Source organism: Carlito syrichta, unplaced genomic scaffold, assembly GCF_000164805.1.
Source record: "Carlito syrichta isolate Samal-C Ts95f unplaced genomic scaffold, Tarsius_syrichta-2.0.1 Scaffold306949, whole genome shotgun sequence".
In the NCBI taxonomy this organism is placed as follows: Eukaryota; Metazoa; Chordata; class Mammalia; order Primates; family Tarsiidae; genus Carlito; species Carlito syrichta.
The window spans coordinates 1,185,110-1,205,732 of NW_007251045.1; the positions used below are offsets into that span (position 1 = coordinate 1,185,110).

Below are 20,623 nucleotides of genomic sequence, written 5' to 3' on the forward strand. Positions count from 1 at the left end.
GTGCTCCAAGTTATGATGAGCCACAGAGCAAGTGGCGTGAGTGGGCAACAGGAGCAGGGAAGGAAACTGCTCTGCATCCGTCAAGGCTCATCTTTGCCTCCAACTTTCCTGCCCGTGGGTGCCCCTTTGAATTAGTATGTATAGCTCACCCTTTCACCTTTTCCCTAGGTTCCTCTCATCTCCCCATTTGTACTGCAAGTATCCTGAAACAAAATTCTCTGGTAACTCCCACCATGTCCACTTCAGTGCTGGGTACATGTCAATAAAGTTCTCTTGAAACATTCAGCCATGATTCAAGAAAAAAACATGTTTTTAAGAATTCATATTCGAAGAGGTTTTGGTACCATTGCAGTGCTATGATTAAAATGTTTTATTGCTTCTTTTAAATGTCCTATGTTTTAGAAATTTTCTATGATGAGTATGTATTACTTTCATGGTGAAAAAGAAAATATTTGTGGGCTGGCTCCTTGGAATGAGCATCCAGAGATGAGAGCCTATGTAGCATCGTGACTAATGTACTCCTGAGCTAAGCACATCTCCCTTCTCATTAACCCCGTGTCTTTCCACAGGAAAACAAAGTGGGGAGCATCTTTCAGACATGAATCACAGTCAGTTGGAACTAGCACTGGGACACATCAGGGAAATTGCTGTCTCATGCCACTGGGTTTGTGCCAACATGCTCCACCTCCCTGTTTGCAACCTACCTTGTTGGGTCTTCAGAATTAGAGAGCCTCAAACTCCTTTGTATTCACTTCCCCGGTAAAAGCCTGCCCTGATGTGAAGAACAAGAGTGGAGGAGAAAGCAAATGCACCCTGTCTCTTCTCCACAGACCCTTGGCCGCCATTCCTCTGAGGGTTCCTGACATTCTAAGGGCAGAAGTTCCCTGGATGCATGGAAGGAATAACATTTGATGGCAGCTGGCATGCTGGCCATCCTTCTCACCCAACTCCATTAGGCTGGGGAAAGTAAGAGACACAGTGGCAAGCTGACAAAGATGTCACCCTGCCATCCAACCATGAGAGATAAGTCTCCAGGCAGCTGCGTAGGAAGGGCAACCCCAGGAACTCCTGGCACTACTCAGTACATCCATCACTGGGCAAAGCAGCAGTCCTCTCACTCTCTCACCATTCCACAACTGCCAAGTGCCTGACACAGCTTTACCATCTGTAAAATGGGGATAGTATGTAGTTTCTGTTCTACAGATTGCTATGAGAATGGAGAGTGACCTCATTATTCCTTATAATAATAATAATGATGATGATGATGATGTAGCAAATAGCTATTCAGAATTCTTTGCCATACATGTGGTTAAACATTTTCTATTGATCATTCAAGACAATCTCTGTGTGAAAGATTAGGAAACTGACACACAATAATTTCATTTCTCCAAACCACTCATCCAATAAGGGATGAAGTTAAAATTCAAATCCAGAAATGTGACTTAACAGGCTCTACTTTTAACCACTAAACTGTTTTCCTGTAAATTTATGTTAAAAACATTCAAAGATAAAAGTGCTTTGCCCATAGAGCTACTATTTTCTAGGCCATTTCTGGCATTATTACTAAACAGCACCGGCCACATTGATAATGTGTCCTTTTGGACATTGGTGGATTATCTGTTTAATGTCTGCCAGTTCCATTGGACATCAGCCCCAAGAGAACAAGGGCTGTGCCTATTTTCTCTGCCCAGTCACTCATGCAGTGTCTGGCATCCAGTAAGTGCTCAGTGAGTATCTATGAATGAATGAAACATAAAAAGACAGCTTTGTCCACCAGCGCCCAGTCCCAAGAATTCCTGGCTGCTCACCTCTTCCTGTGGAATTTCTTTCCAAGTCACTCAACTGAATTTTCTGCTGGGCCTCTTCCAACTGCTTCTCCACTTCTCCCAGATTTTTCTGGACTTGCTCATACTTGCTCTGGAAGAAAGGGCTTAAGGTTCAAACTTGGGCTGGATAGAAGCCTGGGCTGGTCATCTCAGCCATGGATCTCCCAGACCAGCAGTCATAACCCATGGACACTCTAAGACCAGGGACCAGCCCTCTGCACATTTCTTACCCAAATCACCTCCAAAGGCCAGGGACAGTCTGCCTTCTGTACAGTCCTCTCCCATGTGCTTCCATAGCCAGTGACTGTCTACCCATGGCATCTCCAAGGCCAAGCCTTAGAAGGACCCACATGTCCCCAGGACCTCAAACATGGGAGTCAATCAACCTGTGCATTTGGCATAGGCTTACTGGTCCCCGATGTGCATGTGGGGTTTGGGGACAGACCCAACTACTCCCAGTCACCCTCGACCACCCCGACCACCTACCTTGAGCTCCTGGACCTCCCGGAAGACCTGTAGCCGCTCTGCCCGCTCACTCTCCAGTACCTGGCAGGCCATGTCACCCTTGAAGCGCTCATCGGCAAGCTCTGTGGTCAAGTCAGCAATCTGGGATGGGGGGAGGGTGTGGGGTGGTCAAGGTAGGGTTACTCTTGGGGGCACTAACCCTTCCCCCCGCCCCGTGCACACTCCACAGGATGACATTTGGACAAATCACTGACTATCTAGGAAAAGCAACCTTTGAGTATAATTAAGTGGTCATGAGCATGGGCTTCAGAACTGTGCTGATCTCGGTGTGGTAGAATTCTTGGTGCAACACTCACTAACTGAGTGACTACATCAGTCAGAATGCCTGATTCTTGGTTTTTTGAACTTATGGAATTGTATCAAAACTGAAATTAAGGATTATGAAATTGTGTAGAGGACTAAGTGAGATAATTCACAGGAAGCATAGCACGGTGCCTGGCACATAGCAAATGCTCGATTTTTAAAAATAGCTATTTTAGTGGAAACTCTTTGTAATTAACCTTTATGAACCATCTCTGGGGCCTGACCAACACTGTTCCTCAGTAAGACACATTGCTGGTGCCTACCACACCAGAATGCTCTCAGCCAGACTATCCCTCTACAGTTTCTCATGGTCTCCCTGTTCCTACTGGGTGATAGCCATGCACTCCCAGTATTGCCTGTATATGTGCTCCCAACCTGTTTTCACCTGTTGCATTTCTATTGTAATTATCTATTCAGTTAACAGTTACATAAACCTATAAAATATGAGAGGACAAAGAGTTTCCAAGAAAACTAGGTTGAACACTTTGGAAGGAATTTCATAAAGGTGAGTTGCTTTTTAAAGTGTTGCCAAGTAGGTGTAGGTGCAACAACTAAAAACAAAAACTGGAAGTAAAAAATCAGGTTTCTGTATTCAGATTACTTTGCCACTTGCTCCATTTTAAAGAAGCCAAAAGTGGAAATCACATGGCTGTGTATGAGGAGTGTGGTTTAAGAAAGAAAGAAGTAAAACATATGTCAGAAGCTCACACACAGAAAAAATGTGGCCCTACCTAGCAATGCAGTGATTTAAGGTGTATGCATTTTAAGTTCAAAATAGAATTTTTTTCTCATGAATTCCTACTTGCACTGATTTTTTTTTTTTTCTGATTAGCTGACCAACCACAGAAGTCTAAGAGGTTAGGGTTTCCATGGTATTATTGTTCCAAAATGTAGCCTTCAGGGTTCAAGGACATGCCAAATAAAGTAAGGAGAGAAACATGTTGGTGGAGTGATTATGACCAAGAGGCTCAGAAACAATCTTGCATAGGGAAGGGTGAGCTCACAGAATGAAAGCTATCTCATACAGGGGGCTAAAGTCAAGAGGCAGGGAATCTTTAAAAAGAGGGTTCTGGGCTGGAGTCTAGACTCAACAACTAGCATGTGGTGTGACTTTAGACATTCCCTTTCCCTCTGGGGTCCTGGTCACCTGAGCTGTGAAATGCATTGAATCAGACATGGTGATCGCAAGTCTTCCTGACATTTCAATTCTATGCTGTAAATGTTGCCTATGAATATGTCAAAACACCTCACTCTCCCATCAGACCCTCCATCTTGCGACCAGCACTTAGAGGGGACTGAGGGGTATTTTTTACACAGACGGCAAAAACGGTCCTTACAGTGTGGAATGTAGCTGCCCTTCCCAGCTAGTCTCCACCAATATTGTCAGCTTGGACAGGCTCACCATTTGTTCATCTGCACCACAAAGAGGGAAGACACAGATCTATAAGTTCTGACATTTAAAAAAAAAAAAATCCCCAAGACATATCGCCAAAAGGGAAAAAAGCAAAGTCACAGAATAGAATGCTTGGTGTGATCCCATTTTTGTTTGTACTTGCACAGAACAAAGCTCTCCCAAACTGTGAATGAGGATTTTTCTTTTTTTTTTCCTGCAAGGATGAGCTCGCTGGGGACTCCAATTTCCTTGTGATGCATTTCTGTACTGTTGATTTTTTTTTTACCACTTTGTCATCAGAAAACAAATCAGAAAACAAAATAAACAAACAAAATAAATGTCTTTCAAAAAGAGTAAAAAAAAATAGTTGTGCTACAAAATCTGGGGCTGCACAGTACGTTCCATGGTCCCATCTGCTTCGCTCTCCCAGCCCATCTGTTTCCCACCCTGTTGACCGTATCAGCGACTGCTCAGACCAAAATGCAGATTTCAGTAGAAACAGGAAAGAGGAGGCTTGGAGGAAGCATTGTGAAGTCACATTTCTAGCAAGGGGCAGAGCTGAGATTTGAACCCAGACCTGTCTGATCCAAGTAGGGGCCACCAGTTAACAAAGGCTCTCCAGTATGCTATCTTTGTCATGGAGCTTTCTCCTGCTGTTTCTTACATTGTGTACTGGGAAAGTACCTGCATTACCATGACCTGAGAGGGTTATTAAAATGCAAATTCCGGGACCCTCAGATCCCCCATATCCTCATAGGCAGAACCAGGAATCTGCATTTCAACACACACCGGGAAGACTCTTACACACATCAAAATTTAAGAATCACAGCCACAGAAATTGCCAAGGGTCTCTTAATATTGGCCTTACACTCGGCTTTGGGTGGGTTTGATTTGCTCATGGACATGCAAAAGCATTCTTGTGGGAAGAGTGCTGATGTGCATTGGCTACACAATACAGGCTGGGGCAACCCAGGAGTGCCCAGGTCACACCCCTAACCACCATCCCTGAAATCAGCATTAATTCCAAGCACCAGAATTGTGTTCTCTCCACCTCAGCCAATTAGTGTGAAATTTAATTTGTACTAATCAGCCTGGTGACGGGAACACAAAATTAATTTAATGCATTAATTTTAAGTTTCACAGAACGCAAAGTCTGGAGCCCAAAGGACAATAAGTCCTTTCAAATTGGAGAAATGACAGACGCTTGTCATGGAGACAAGCAGCCCCTGACCTTCCCTGTCCCCACAAATCCCTCTCCCCCTAGCACTGTGGAGCCCAGGGGCTTTGTGATCGAGGTGAGGAGTGGGCAGCATGCCCAGAGCTGCCAGGGGATGTGAAATAAAAACCCATTTAATGAGGGGGAGAGTGTGGTGTGCAAATCCAGAAGGGTCCTTGCAGATTACTCAAGGACCAATTAACTTGAAATTATCTTGAAAACCTCCCTGGATCTACTAGAAATATTCTGCTAGAAAGAAGGGGAGAAGAATGAATGAATTTGCTGTGTATTTTGTATGGAGTGGAATATGAATAATATATCCTATGTGCTGGCATCATTTGCCTCCTGGGCGAGCTGGAAGAAATTGGGATTGGATGGACCTTCAATGCTGAACACACATGGGATACCTGGGACTGTCACCTGCTGCTTGTTAGTCATGGACCCAACAAGCACCATGTGAGCACCTACTAGGTACCAGGCCTTGCTCCAAAAACCCCATAACCCAGTTGGAGAGACAAGTAAACCACAGCGGCACATGTGGGTGTTGGTTTGACCCCTGTCTTTGGCTCTTATATTCAAGGTCTCGTGAACCCAAAAGCCATCTGACCTGCAGGCAGCCATAAGCAGTGGCCCTTTCCCCTCCTCCAGCACTTTTCAATTTGCACAGAAAGGATCTGTTCATTCCAACCCATTGTATGAGAAACAGCTCACCCTCTTGGAATGCTGAGCATAGATATGCATTAAGCACTTTGCACATGTCATCTTTAAGTTACCAAATATTTTAGAAGGAGGGTATTTTTGTTACTCTCAACTGAGGCACTGAAATGGGAAATGATTTGCTAAGGATCATAGCGGAGAAATAGCAGAGGAAGCCTGTCCTCATGCCCAACCCAGGCCACTTAACTCCCAGCCCCTGATTCATAACCACCTCACCGTCTTCTGTTTCACATCTACCATCTGACTCAATCTCCCACCCCCATGGTTTCTGGAGGTCAGCAAAGCAGGAGCCATTACCCACCAGGCAGCAACAGCTCAGAGAGGGGAGCTTAAGTAGCCAGAGGGCACAGACCACGCAAGATCCGGGCCTCAGCCACCCCTGCTGGGCTTTGTCCAACCCGAGCCTGTGTGGACGCCCAGTAGAAGGGAAGCCCCCTCACTTGCCCCCATCAACCTGAGCGAGGAAACAAGGAATCTGTTGTTAAAGGCCTGACTGCAGTGCCAGCGGGCTCCCATGCTGTTTGTCAAAAGGATTCAGCCATGGCTTCAGTCTTGTGGCACTGTCCCCAAAGCTGCCCCAGCCATCAGGGAAAAGTCAGAACAAATCTCCAGCTCAGTCGTGGGCCCTGGGGTTCCCCAGAGACATGCTCTGGGTACCAGTTCTGGCACCACCCTGTGTGTTTCTCCCTTCCGCGGAGGAATCCCAGCTGCGCACAGCACTCACTACTAGGCAATAGCAATAGGTAGTAGCCAGAATAATCATCATCGCCACCACAGGTAGTCCTTACCTCCTGGCCAGCACAGGTTTACCCACAGAACCCTCACAATGCTGAGAGGTGGGGAATGGTGTTGCGTCCAGGTGCAGATAAGGAAACTGAGGCACCGAGGTGCAAACGCTCGCCCAAGGACACCAGCCACCCAGTGGCCACAGAGCCCTCACTCTTAACCACTACACTAAACTGCCTCCTGGTTCTCAAAGAACATGGGCTGGGTGGACCAATAAGTGTATGAAAACATGTACTTGTGGGGGCTCTACAGCCACTGGCATGTCGGCAGATGTGGAAGCACTCCTGCAAGAACGCCAGGAGGAGGGTTATCCTCTGAGCGGGGCATGGGGGTGACACATCATTGACTAGCCTCAGGTTCCATCTAGTTGTGGCCTTTCAGGAGCTTCAAGACCCCTGAATGCATCCTCCAATAAAGGAAGCAACCTCTCAGACCCTGGCACCTACACACCTCTTCCAGAAAATGTTCTTTGGTCCTGCCACCCCCTTTAGGATGGAGTCCAGATCTCTAGCATGATTCTCAGAGTCCCCTATGATCCAGCCTGGGTTCATGGCCTGCCCCATTACTACCCCCCACATAACTACACCTCCAACCACCAAGACCACACCTGCCAGACCAGGCCCCACTCTCTGTCTCCGCTCTTGCTGAATCCTCGACCTGGAATGTCCCCTGACCATGTCACCTGGCTAGCTCCTGCTTATCCTTTAAGACTTCCCCCCGAGAAGCCCTCCCTGGCCCCAATTTCTAGGGGTATGTGCTCCTTCTCTATCATAGCCGATTTGGAGTCAGCCGGAGCTCTGGATTCAAATCCCAGCTCTGCTATTCACCAGCTGTGTGATGTTGTACAAATCACTCCACCTGTCTACCTTTCCTTTCCTCATCTAAAGCGTGGGGATACTAACACCTTCCTCACAGTTTGATTTAACAGTGTAATTACATAGTGCAGGTAAACAACTTAGCCCAGTGACTGGCACCACTTATTACAAGTTACTTTTGTAATTAAATCCAGTATGACTTCGTTCACTCACTGAATTTGCATTGAATGCTTTGTGCTAGACACTGAAGAGTATAAAAATGTTCAAGTTATGCCATTATCTTTGAGGAATTCAGTCTACTGGGGAAGGGACAAAATTTAAAAAAAATATATATATATACATACACATATATATGTGTGTGTATATATATACATATATATATAGTAGTGGTGATGTGACTTGCTGTGTGACAGGTAGTATGATAACTATTTTACATGCACCTCCTCATCAAAGTCTTATAAAGGCAAAGTAATGATTGTCATTGCCTTTTTACTGATGATGAAACAAAGGCTAAGAGACTTAGAGCATTAACCCACAATCCCAAAGCAATAAGGATATACAAAGTCAGCCATCCAGATGCCAAACTGTCTGAACTCTCTTCCCTCAACAACAGATACACAAGGTCAGGTCATTGTATTAGTTCATTCCTTACCTTGGAAAGTCCCCGGCTTCTTCATTTGTGTTGCAAAGTAGGTAGAGAAGAGAGCGTATGCTCGGTTTTCATATGGGGAAACTGAGGCACACAGTTAGAAAGAACATTCCAGCTTTGTGTCCTCCTCAGAGAGGCCTCAGCTAACCCTACTGTGATCATCTATGACTACACCCATACGATCGCCATAGCATATCTGCATCATGCACCAGGAGATCCTTCTCAGCAGTGATGGCTCAAGAGACCTTAGCATGACAAGTCAGATAGGAAGCCAGGCTGTCTTATTGCCCCAGGGATTAGGAAGCTACCAGTCCAGTTCCCCCATGGAAGCATGAAGCTGAAGCAGGACTACGGGGTTAGGAGTCAGGAGACTTGGGATGTGGTCTGGGCTCAGTTGTCAGTTGACCATGTAACCTGGAAGGTCTCCTCCCTTTCTCTCCCAGAGATAAGCCATGAGTAACACCCATGACCATCATGACCAAACTCCCTCAGCAATTTGCAAATGGACTTTCTGACCTGAATCTCCAGCCTCTGCCGTATCTTTTTTTTTTTTTTTTTTTGAGTTGGAGTCTCACTCTGTTGCCTAGACTGGAATGCAGTGGCCTTGACCTGCTGGGCTCCGGCGATCCTTCCGCCTCAGCCTTTCAAGTAGCTGGAACTACAGGGGCATGCTACCACGCCCGGCTAATTTTTTGATTTATTGTAGAGATGAGGTCTCGCCAAGTTGCCCAGGCAGGTCTCGAACCCGCGGGCTCAGGCAATCCACTCACCTCAGCCTCCCAAGGCACAGGATTACAGGCTGAGCCACCGAGCCTTGGCTCTCTGCCATATCTTAGTGAAGTCTCTGTGAAACTTCTCAGGCTCATGAGGCCAGAAATCAGAAGCGCATGGGCATTTTGCCATGGGTCTTTTGTCATAAATAAGGTCTTAGGGAAAACCTAGAACAGATTCTAGGGAGGAAAGAGAATACCCCACCTTGTGATATAGCTCATGTGCCTCTTTCAAATCCTTACAGGTATGTCTGACAAGAAGGCATGTCCTGCTTTCTTGTAAAAATAAAAAATCCCACTTTGCATCAAGGCAGATTTGCACGCTTGAAGAATATTTATAGCCAACTTCTCAGAGGCTCCTCATCTCCTCTTCTGTTCCTTTGCAAATGAAGCACTTAAATCATTTTGCAATAATGTTGTCTTTTTAATAAGCCTAGTCAAATGGAGTTTCCACTGACAAGACACCACATGTTTTAGCAATGCATCTATCAGTTGTTTTCCCCCTGCTGAAACAGAGGGGTGGAGTGCAAAAGGCCTTGAATGGTGGCAAGGGTATCTTCATGGTGTGTGGCTCTGAGGGGTGTCTGATCCCTCACTGGTAACAGAAACTCCCTTTTAAGAAAGTAGACCTACACAGAAGGAGAAGCCTTCTAGCTAATCTCTAGCCCAGAGGTCCCCAATCTCTGGGCTATGGACTGGCACCAGTCCATGGCCTGTTAGGAACTGGGCTGCACAGCATGAGGTGAGTGGCTGGCGATCAGAACTCCATTTTCCTGTCAGATCAGTGGAGGCATTAGATTCTCATTGGAGTGCAAATCCTATCGTGAACTGCACATGCACGGGATCTAGGTGGAAAGCTCCTTATGAGACTCTAATACCTGATGATCCCCTCCAACCCTCATGGGAAAATAGTCTTCCACAAACCAGTACCTGATGCCAAAAAAAGTTGGGGACCACTGCTCTAGCCCAATGTGTCTCAAAGTGTGACACTGGGATGAGCAGCTTCAGTATCATTGGAGAACTTGTTAGAAATACAGACTCCCTAGGGCCACCCCAAGCCCAGATTCAAACTTGCTCGGGCTGGAGTCTAGCAATCTGCATTTTGATAAGTGCTGCAGAGGATTCTGACACACTTTCAAGTATGAGAACCACTGCTCTAAAGCAGCATAAACCTCTGAAGGATCACCTAGGGCCTTGCTAAAGAAGCGTTGGAGAACCCCCCCAAACCCTCACCAACACCTCCCACTTGGGTCAGACTCTCGGGAGATGAACAGAAGTTATAAGGTTAACAATTCCTAGGAGACTATGATGCTCTCTAACGTGTAAAAGCAACCCATGTAAACCAGTAGTAACTTGGTGTGGGGGGCCGGAACTAGAGCCATTTCTTCAAATAAAATCTTACATGGACCCCTATATACCACATTTCACCAAATCTGAGCCACCATTGATTCCAAGATGCACTGTAATAAAACGTAAGAAAAGAAAGGGTTACCAATTGTAAGTGTAACTTCCTGTTGATGGTCAAGATACAATTCAATTTCAGAGATGCAAAAATGGTAGGAAAATGTGTAGTTGAGAATCAATAAAAGATACAATGAAATAAAAAAGTGTAGCTATTGCAAGTGATGCAGGTTGGGCATTTTGGAGTTCTTTGACCTCTTCCCTAACCTTTGGCATCCTTGAAGAAACTCAAGGCTTCAGAAAACACAATCCGAAATGACTGCATCCAAAAAGGCAAGCCACAGAGTGGGATATGTCCACGATACCTGTATCTAATAATGGAATTTATATCCAGAGTCTTTTAAAAAACTGCTGCAAATCAATAAGAAACATAATAGAACAAGGCAAAAGACTTGAAAGACCACTTTTCCAAAGAGAGTAGCCACATAGTATGTGAAAACGTGAAAAGGAGCACATTAAAAGGCAATGTGGTTCTATTGCACTCCCTCAACATTGCACAACGGAAAGAACAGATAATACCAAGTGCTGGTGAGGTTATGGAGCAACTAGAATTCTCACCCATTGCCATGGGAGTGAAAATTGATACAAAGACTTTAGCAACCTGTTTGGCAAAACTATTAAACTGAAAATAAAAATAACTTCAAACCCAGAAATTCCATTCCCAGGTCTATTTCTAACAGAAATTTATAGTATGCACACCAAAGGATATATATGAGAACAGGCTTATTCATACAAGTTTAATTTTTTAAGTCAATAAATAAATAAGAAACAACAACAAAAAAAACCCACCTGGAAACAACCAAATATTCATTTAGAGTGAAATGGATAAACAGCCATCTATTCATATAATGGAATATTAGATAGCAATGAGAATGAATGATCCACAGCTACCCACAACAATACAGATGAATGTCACAAATGCAATGCATAATGAATGAAACCAGATGCTTGTGTGATTTTAGGTCAAGTTCAAAACTGAGGAGAAACAAATCTGCAGTGTTAGAAATCTGCTTAGAAGTTACCCTTGGAGGCCAGTGACTAAAAAGTTTGGCAGGATAGCTGAAGGTGTTCAGGGTCTCAAGTTGGGTGTTTGTGTCTCAACAGAACATTGCGTGTTCACTTTGTGAAAATTTGTTGAGCTACACACTTATGATGTGTGCTTTTATTTGTATGTTGGACTTTAATGTACAGTTTAAAAAGAAAGCAGAACAGGAAAAAGAAGGAGAGAGAGGAAAAACCATAACAAAAAGAAGAATGAGGAGAGGGGAGAGAGAGAAGGACTGGGAAGGTGAAAAGCATCCTAACCCTCAGTCATCCAAATGTGCTGCCTGGATAAAGCACTGATTTGACTTCTAATTGAACTGTATTTTAGGGAACTGACATCATGCCCTTGGCTTGCAGTTCAGGATGAATGCTAAAAAAGAATCACTCTTTCAATTACTTTGTGAACATTACTGAAGTCATACTTTGCCATATCCCATGCCCCTTTTATGAAAATCATAGGACAAATTTTTCCCAATACCCAGAAAAGTTTCTTTTACTCAAGCAACAAGTATTTTTTTTTCCAATCTAGGCACAATCTGTCTATGGCATATCTTGTTTTCTTCTTAGCATTGACTGCTAGGAAGCTTAGTGTTAGAGTCCTCAGCACAACTTGGCAGATTCTATGTCTGTGTCTATCTGGGCCAGGGGTTGGGGTTGTTTGATGAACAAGCTACATCCTGTGTTGGGGGTCTCACAGTCTAGCTGGGACACACGCATGCAGGAGGTCATTAAAAAATAGGCAATCAACACAGTGGCTCAAGCCTGTGTAATCCCAGCACTTTGGGAGGCAGAGGCAAGAGGATTGTCTGAGCTCAGCAGCTCGAGACCAACCTGAGCAACATAGAGAGACCTCATATCTACAACAAATCAAAAAATTAGCTGAGAATGGTGGCGCATGCTTGTGGTTCCAGCTACATGGAAGGATCACTTGAGCCCAGCAGGTCGAGGCTGCGGTGACTGTAAGCAGCGTGCCACTGCACTCCAGCCTGGGTGACAGAGTGAGACTCCGACTCAAAAAAAAAGCAATCAATGCTGTGAGGAGAAACACAGGGTGAGTGGTAGCACATAGGGTAACCCTAACCCACCCTTAGGATATCAAAGAAGACTTCTTGGAAGAAGAACCACCTAAACTTAGTGAAAAGGGATGAAGAGGCATTAACCAGGTGAAGAGGGTGGAGAGGGGCGTCCCAGGCAGAGGGAACAACATGTGCAATGCTATGAGGCGAGAGGGAGTCTGAGGTCAGCAGTTGACTTCCATTTTCTAACTCTTTCCCTGGCTTTATATACTCTTCAACTTTTGTTTCCCTTTGCTCTTATTTTCTTTGTTTTTAAATATTATCTTAATTTTTCAAAGCCCCATACATTTTTTTTGTAACCATATGTGATACAAACAAAGACGCAGAGGGCCTGGGCAGAAAATCCCATAGGTGCCAACACTTGTTTGCTTGGTTTGGGCTGCAGAAGCCTGGGCTCTGTCTCTTCCTTCTCCAAGTGGCCTGTGAGCAGTGTCTCCAGATGCCAAGGATGTTCACCTCATCCCTCCACCGCTCCCCCAGCCTCCGATGCACTGCCTTTCCCTGTGTCTGACCTGACAGCATGTGATTAATTACTGCCTCAGATGTCAGCTCAGTAGGAAGGAATTTCTACAGGGAAGTTCCTGATGTCCCCAACCCCATATATCTCTCCAATTTTTCACTTCTGTTGTTCTACTCATTGCTGCTTCCAGCAAGAGAGGTCAGGTGGCTTGCTCTCTAGAGACACGAATGAGACTGTCAGGCACGTATGTGGCATGTGCATTGCTCCATATAGTCCTTTGCGTAAGAGAGACACACTTGGGGTGCAGCCTCTCAGCCCAGCCTCCTCTAACTCTCTGTGTAGATGTGAACCTTCCTTTTCCATGGCCAACTCCACAATTGACACCTTAATGTGACTGTGGGTTAGGCAGACCGAGAATCCTTTATGGGAAGAATGAGCACAATTTCACAAGGAGGATAAGAAGACACAGAAAAGCGATAGCCCCCTCCCCAACGTCACACCACTTCCCCACATGAGCCAGTGAAGTTGAACTTGGATTGTTAACATGGGAAGAAGAGTATTCTTTTGACTCTACCATAAATCCAACTACAGTTACCATTGTCCATCAACCAAACTGAGCAATATTATCAGTAATAATACCGTCAGGTCCTCGCACGGAAAGAAAGCTTTAGCTGCTCTCTGGACTGGCATTAGCCCATGTTGCCTCAGGACCTCTGCACTTGCCGTTTCTACTCTTCTTCCCAGACCTGCACATAAATGGCTACAACAAATTGTTCAGATCTGGGATCAAACATTTCCCTTCCATGGAAGCCTTCTTTGACCATTTAGGAAAAAAATAGCCCCCTCTTAACCCCCAGCGCTGTCACCTTCTTCTGCTTTATATCTGTAGCACTTCACAATCTGTATCTAGTTGCTTGTGGTCTGTCTCCCTCTATTGGCCCAAAGACCTTGTGGGGACAGGGACTTTACCTTATCCCTATCCAAGCTGAATGCCTGACACCTGGGAGATGCTTTGGTTGGGTGCTGCATAGGTGAATCAATGGGCTCCATCTGGTCTTTGATGGAACCCTGTGGGTACCCAAGGCTTCATGGAAAAAGCACAACCATGACTAGGATGAAGCAAGTAAAGCATTCACCTAGGATGTGAAATTTAAGGGGCTGCCAAAAACTCAGAAATTAAGACAAATAATATTTAATGCAATATTTTAACACTTTTAATTAATGCAAAATAACATAATGAGGACAATATCAAAATTTTAAATAAAGACAGAATGCCACCATGCAGATGCCTCACTTTCCTTACCCCAATCCTGGCCTACTAGTCCTGCATTTATTTAAAATTCTGCTATTTTGCTCCTTGGGGATTCAGTTGCACTCATTTGCATGTTTAAAGATACTACATTGAAATATGACTTATCTAGCTGAGTTTTTTGGTGATCCTTTAAATTCTGTGCCCCAGATGACTGCATCTGTCACCTCTCCCTAGTCCCAGCCTTGAAAGTCTAAGTGGTACAGCAGGTTTTCCTCAAATAGCCCCTCCCTGGTCTGTCCACAGCTCACTGACCAGGTTCCACATTGTAGATATGGCTTGGCCTGGGAGTTCGTAATTTGCAGTGACCCTCCTGGGGGCAGGAACTGTCTGATTCATGTCAGCATCCTCACCCCAACTACAGAGAGAAAACATCAGCAATGCAGACACCCACTCATCCAACTAACCATCTCCAATTATACAACCGTGTTCATACCCCAGGTAACTGCTACTCTGAATTTGGTGTTATTAACCCTGTTAAAATGTTTACACCATAACTATATAGGTAAGTGGCCCAATTGATACATAGTAATGTTCTGCAAATTTAAAAACTTAATATGTATGATATCATATTTTAAATATTCTTCTGTAACTTAATCATTTTCCTTCAGCATAATGTTTGCAAGACTAATCCAGGTTGATACTTATATTTCTAGTCTAAGGACCAGGAAGCTTTTTATTTAAAGATCCAGATAGTAAAAGTTTTAGTCTTTGCAGGCCATATGGGAAGGCTGAGTAGTTTCAGGTTACAACTACTCAGCCCTGCCATCATAGCATGGAAGGAGCCATAGACAATACCTGAATGAGTGAGAATGAATGTGTTCCAATAAAACTTTATTTATAAAAAAGCAGGTGGTGACCCTGATTTGGCCTGCAAGCCACATTTTTCACTTTGAGGAACTTAGTTTTTAATATAACAACATGTGCTCATCTATCCTGCTATTAATAAGCTCCCATTTGAGAGTTTGCATTCCTTCAACATGACAAACCCTGCTATGAACTTCTTGTCTTTTCATACAGAGATGGGTAAGATTCTCCTGCATGGATACTCAGAAGTGGAATTGCTGGCCACAGGGCATAAATGGCTTCAGCTTTCATAGGTAATGCCAGATTGTTCAAGAGTGATGAGATCAATCTATAATCTCACCAGCAGTGAATAAGAATTCCCAGTGCTCCATATCATTGCCAATGCCTGCTATATCCAACTCTTCGAGTTTTCCAATCTAATGTGTGAAATGGTATCTACTGAGGTGTTAATTTGCCTTTCCTGATTGCTAGTTAGGGTGAGCCTCTTGTCGTGAGGTTTTTGGCAATTTGAATTCCTGGACATTCAAATTATTGAAACAAGAGTCTACTCCTTGGGTACCTCCTATTCATATATTTGGCCCATATATATATATATATATATATATATATTTTTTTTTTGGTCTTTTGGAGTGTTTGTCTTCTTCCAATTGATTTGAGGAAGTTCTTTACATATTCTGGATACTCTGTCAGTTATATGTGTTGCAAATTTCAACTCTGAGTATGCAGTATGTCTTCTTTTTATGCTTTGATAAACAGAAATTTAATATTTTATTTTTATTTTAGGGCTGTCTGTAAGTTTTGTTTTGTTTTTTGAGAAAGCAGGATTTATTAAAAGGCCAGAAAAGCTCCCACAGTGGGAGGGGACCCGAAAGCGTTGCCCCTAGTATTTTAATATAATCAGATTTATCATCTTTCCCTATGATTTGAATGAAATAATGTCTTTTGTAGCAACATGGAAAGAACTGGAGACCATCATCCTAAGTGAACTAACGCAGGAACGAAAAAACAAACACCGCATGTTCTCACTTACAAGGGAGCTAAACTAGGAACCTGCAAAGGTATGGAGAAGCTAAAGGTATGACGGACACTGGAGACTCAGAAGGGGTGGAGGGGAGGGGGAGCAATGAAAAATCACCTGTCAGGCACAGCACGCACAGATGGGAGTGGAGGGTACATCTAAAGTCTAGACTTCTTTGCCACTCTACCATGCAACTAGGTAATCCCAAATCACCCCTAAAGCTATTGAAATACAATTTTTAAAAAAGAAAATAATTTTTGAGAGATGGGGGTACCTTGCTCTCTAGCAGGTCTGTGTTCTGCCGGAGTTCAGTCCGCAATTTCTCTGATTTTTCTAGCTTCCGTCTCAGTGTCATAAGCTCCTCCTACAAAAACAAACACCTTCACAGAAGCCAATCCTGACCAGAGATGTAGCTTCCTCTCACAACAAGCAAAGGCTACAAAGTTTCAGCTGCACTGTAGGAATACGCTTAGTGATTTATTGCACAAAATAGTGACTATAATGAAACATGGTGCATTGTATATTACAAAATTGCTTTTAAAAAGTAGATTTTAAATGTTTTCACCCAAAAAATGATAAGTGAAATGACAGATTTGTTAATCAGTCTGACTTACTCATTCCACATTATAGACATATATGAAACATCACATTGTACCCCATAAATATATACAATTATTATTTGTCAATTAACAATAAATTGTTTAAAAGAGTGGCTGGGAATGGAATGGGTGATTCAGCCAGCATCTCTGTGATGATGTGCAGATGCTAAGTTGCTACCAGAGACTTTCACCAATTCCGAAGACCATGTCTCTGCTCACTCAGATCTGGTCCACACCAACCCAGTCTAGGGGCTGAAAGCAATCACCAAAATGGGATCTTGGCTCATCTGAGACTGGGCATGCTTGAGTGTGGACGGCATGGTCAGCACCTCACCCTCCAAGAATCACTTCTTTTGCCCATGGCTCAACACAGTGCCGACAATAGCAACATTTGGAAGCCACTTCAGTACCCACCCACAGCAGGCTGGTGGCATTCCCTGCGCAATATACTCACAAAAGAACATTGTACCGCTGTGAAGAGAGGACAAGAGAGCTCTATAAAAATGGACACAGCATGATTTTCAGAATATATTTTAAGTGAATAATGCAAATTGCAGAATATTATATGTGTATATAGTATTCTATTTTTATGTAGAAAAAGAACCGTGTGTGTGTGTGTGTGTGTGTGTACGTGCATTTGCCAATTTTTGCCAAAAAAAACCCAATAGAAAGCATAAACCAAAACCAATCTAAGCAGTGACCTCTAAAAGGTGGGTGGTAACAGGGTGGAAGGGACAGGAAGGGAGTGTTGTCTGAGAGGTAAGAAAACAAAGGACACAAAGGTTCTGCCATTGAGCCTCTCTGGGTTAAGCAGCAGGTGTTCATGTGCCCCTACGATGGTACTAGCACCTCTAACCAGCACCCCAGCCTACAGAGGACCTGGGCACGGGATGGAGGATGGTTTGTGTTGATGGAAGCAGAAGAAAATGTGGAAGGGGCATCAAGGGCTGCTGGGCTGGGCATTCTGAGATCCAGAATCTCCAGGGAGGAGGCACTGGGTCCTGGATGTGGCACAGAGATAGGGGTGGGAGGAAGGAGTGGCCAACCCTCGCCCTGCCTGTCACATGGACCCACCTCCTTGGCTCGGAGCTGCTCATTCCCGATGGTGGCACTCAGCAGGGGCCTGAGGGAACCAAGAAGCTGCCACCATGGCCAGTCCTTGACTGCCAGGAATACAGCCACGTTCTTCTGGATGCACTGAGCAGCCAGTCGGTGGATCTGCAGGGGAAGAGAATGGGGCCTAGAGGGTTCTTCCCAAGGGAAGAGGGTGAAGGAGGAAGAGGAGGTAGAAGGCAGAGGGGGCTGGAGAAAGTAGCTACCCAGTGGAAGGGACTGGATAACTTTCTAAACAATACATGCTTTTTTTAAACGGTCATTTGAATATGTCAAGCACTCTGCAACAGATATTATGCCATAATTTAGTCTTACCTGACCAAATCATAACAATAATAATAAGAACAGGAGGAAGAGCAGAAGACACCATACAACCGGGCCACATCTTCCACAGGGATTCGTTTTAGAAGTCATCTTGCAAGGCAAGAACTATCCTTGAAAATCCTTAAAACCACCCACAAGAAATAATGTCCAAGATGAAGTTGTTAGCTTACACTGAGGAGACAGATTTTTTAACATCTATGTAGACACTAATTCCATGCGCCACACTCAAGTGTGCACCAGGATCCCCTGGAGTCCTTGTTGAAACAGATTGCTGGGCTCCACTCCCAGCAGTTTTGATTCAGCCATCTGGGACGGGACCTTGGAGTGTGCATTTCTAACAAGTCCCCAGGTGATGCCGATGCCGCTGTCCTGGGGACACTTTGAGATGCGCTGGCCTACTTTGTTCTTATTATAGGTGGGAAATGGAACCATATTGATTGACAGGCAAAGAGGAGGTGCATTGCTCTCATCCCCATCACAGGAGCCATGCTTATACAGTTGGTACAGTGCTTCCTAAGTGCCACGCACTGCCCTGAGCATCTTATACTCTTCACCTCAGTCCTCACTACAGTCCTGGGAAGGTAGTTATTATTATTGTCTCCATTTTACAGATGGGGAAACTGAGGTGCAGAGAGGTCAAGTCATGTGTCTGATGTCACTCAGCTTCTAGGCAGCAGAGCAAGTGTGACGCCGCCCCCCACCATGTCCCCCACCCCACCGCTACAGTGAGGCTGCACAGCCCAGGCTCTGAACCTCTATTCCACACGGCCCCAAGGCCTGACTGTCTGAGTGCAGAAGGCCAGTGGGGTTGCCCACAATATTTTAATGATTCATGTTCTCACCTTTTTCTGGTTTTGCCAAGTGCAAATTCTTGAGTTTGCAAATTCACACAAACTGGAGGTACATGTAACAGGATTCAATTCTAGTAGCAGCAGCAGTAATTAAGAACAACAGCCTAAGACAACAGTCGCTCGTGATCCCAAAGACCTCAGTGGCTGGGACCTGTCTATGTCCTGTGTGCTGACCCGTGAAGGTGAATTCCTCCAGAGATAGGGCTGCTTGAAATCATGAATTGGCCCAGGAGGGCTTGAACAACCTCACAGCTACCTAGTACAAGGCTAGCACCCTTGGTAATTTGATGCAAATATCCTAGAAGCAGCCATCACATCTCGCAAAGCGAAAGCATCACTTCAAGTCTCACTACTCAGGTCGGGTCCTTGGACCGGCAGCATTGGCATTATACCAGGAGACATGCAGACCCTGTGCCCACTCTGGACTGCTGGGCCAGAATCTACATGTTAACAGTGTGCAGTACCTTCAGCTTCTTGAATTCCTGGCGAGACAAGAAGCCTTTGCAAGCCGCCTGGAAGAGAACGATGCTCTGAGACACCAACTTCTCCCGCTGCTTCTCAAGCCTGGAGACCACACCCGCCTTGAGGAACACCTGGCAGGAGGAAAGGCTGCAGGTGACTCCTCTGCTGAATCAGACAGTCTGGAATGGGAGATGCCTGCAACTAGACCACGGTTCGCTTGCATTTACCCACAACATTCACTGGCAGCTGCCCTGTGATGAGGTCTAGACCAGGGATCTTCAACCCCCGGACCACAGACCGGTGTTACAATGTAATAATAACAGAAATAAAGTGCATAATAAATGTGATGCCTTGAATCATCCCAAAACCATCTTCTCCCCCACCGCTCCACCCCGGTCTGTGGAAAAATTGTCTTCCACGAAACTGGTCCCTGATGCCAAAATGTTGGGGACTGCTCTCCGGATGGCTCCTCTTCCCCTTCCTCCAGCCCCTGGAGGAAGTATGATCATGCACCAACAGCATCAACCCTTCCTGGGAGCTTGTTAGGAATGCAGATTATCAAAACCCACTCCAGACCCGCTAAATCAGAACCTGCTGGGATTACAAGCATGAGCCACCTTGCCAAGCCAAGAATGTGCATTTTTTGACAAGTGCTACCAGTGATCTGAGAGAAGCAATGGGCTAGAAAAAAAGTTCAGTCTCCTAAAGAGGGGCAGAGACAATGGGGGAGGTGAGAGCAGCCCTCCTTGGTCGGAAAGGATGGGGCTGGGCTGGTGCCACCCATGGAGGTGCTCAGGCATCTGGCAGAAAACTGCCCTCAGAACATGATTCCAGGCCATGACTCATCAATAATGGATGATGCCTTCTGCAGCTCTGATCAATGCCTTCTCGGCATCCCACAGAGCCACCTTCTCATGGGCTGGAGAGAACGGGAATGAGGGCGCCCCGGGATGCCAGATCTGACTGTCAGCAAAAGATTTAAGGCAGAGAGTCCTGGAGGTTTGGGTTAAAGGATTTTCTGAGAGAACCTGAAGTTTTGGGACCCGGCCTGCTACAGCCAGCATGAGGAAGTAGCTACAATTTGATGCAGCCCTTTTCT

General features: G+C 45.0%; 1 protein-coding gene across 1 annotated transcript in view; it reads right to left on the bottom strand.

The window, feature by feature from the left end:
• Nucleotides 1-20,623, bottom strand: part of MYO18B (myosin XVIIIB) — a 253,741-nt gene that overhangs the window by 126,051 nt on the left and 107,067 nt on the right. The window contains exons 22-26 of the mRNA XM_008063601.1: nt 19,527-19,655; nt 17,849-17,992; nt 16,450-16,539; nt 2,313-2,432; nt 1,809-1,917 (exon numbers count right to left, since the gene is read on the bottom strand). Coding sequence (XP_008061792.1) covers nt 1,809-1,917; nt 2,313-2,432; nt 16,450-16,539; nt 17,849-17,992; nt 19,527-19,655 — 592 coding nt within the window. The remainder of the gene's footprint in view (nt 1-1,808; nt 1,918-2,312; nt 2,433-16,449; nt 16,540-17,848; nt 17,993-19,526; nt 19,656-20,623) is intronic.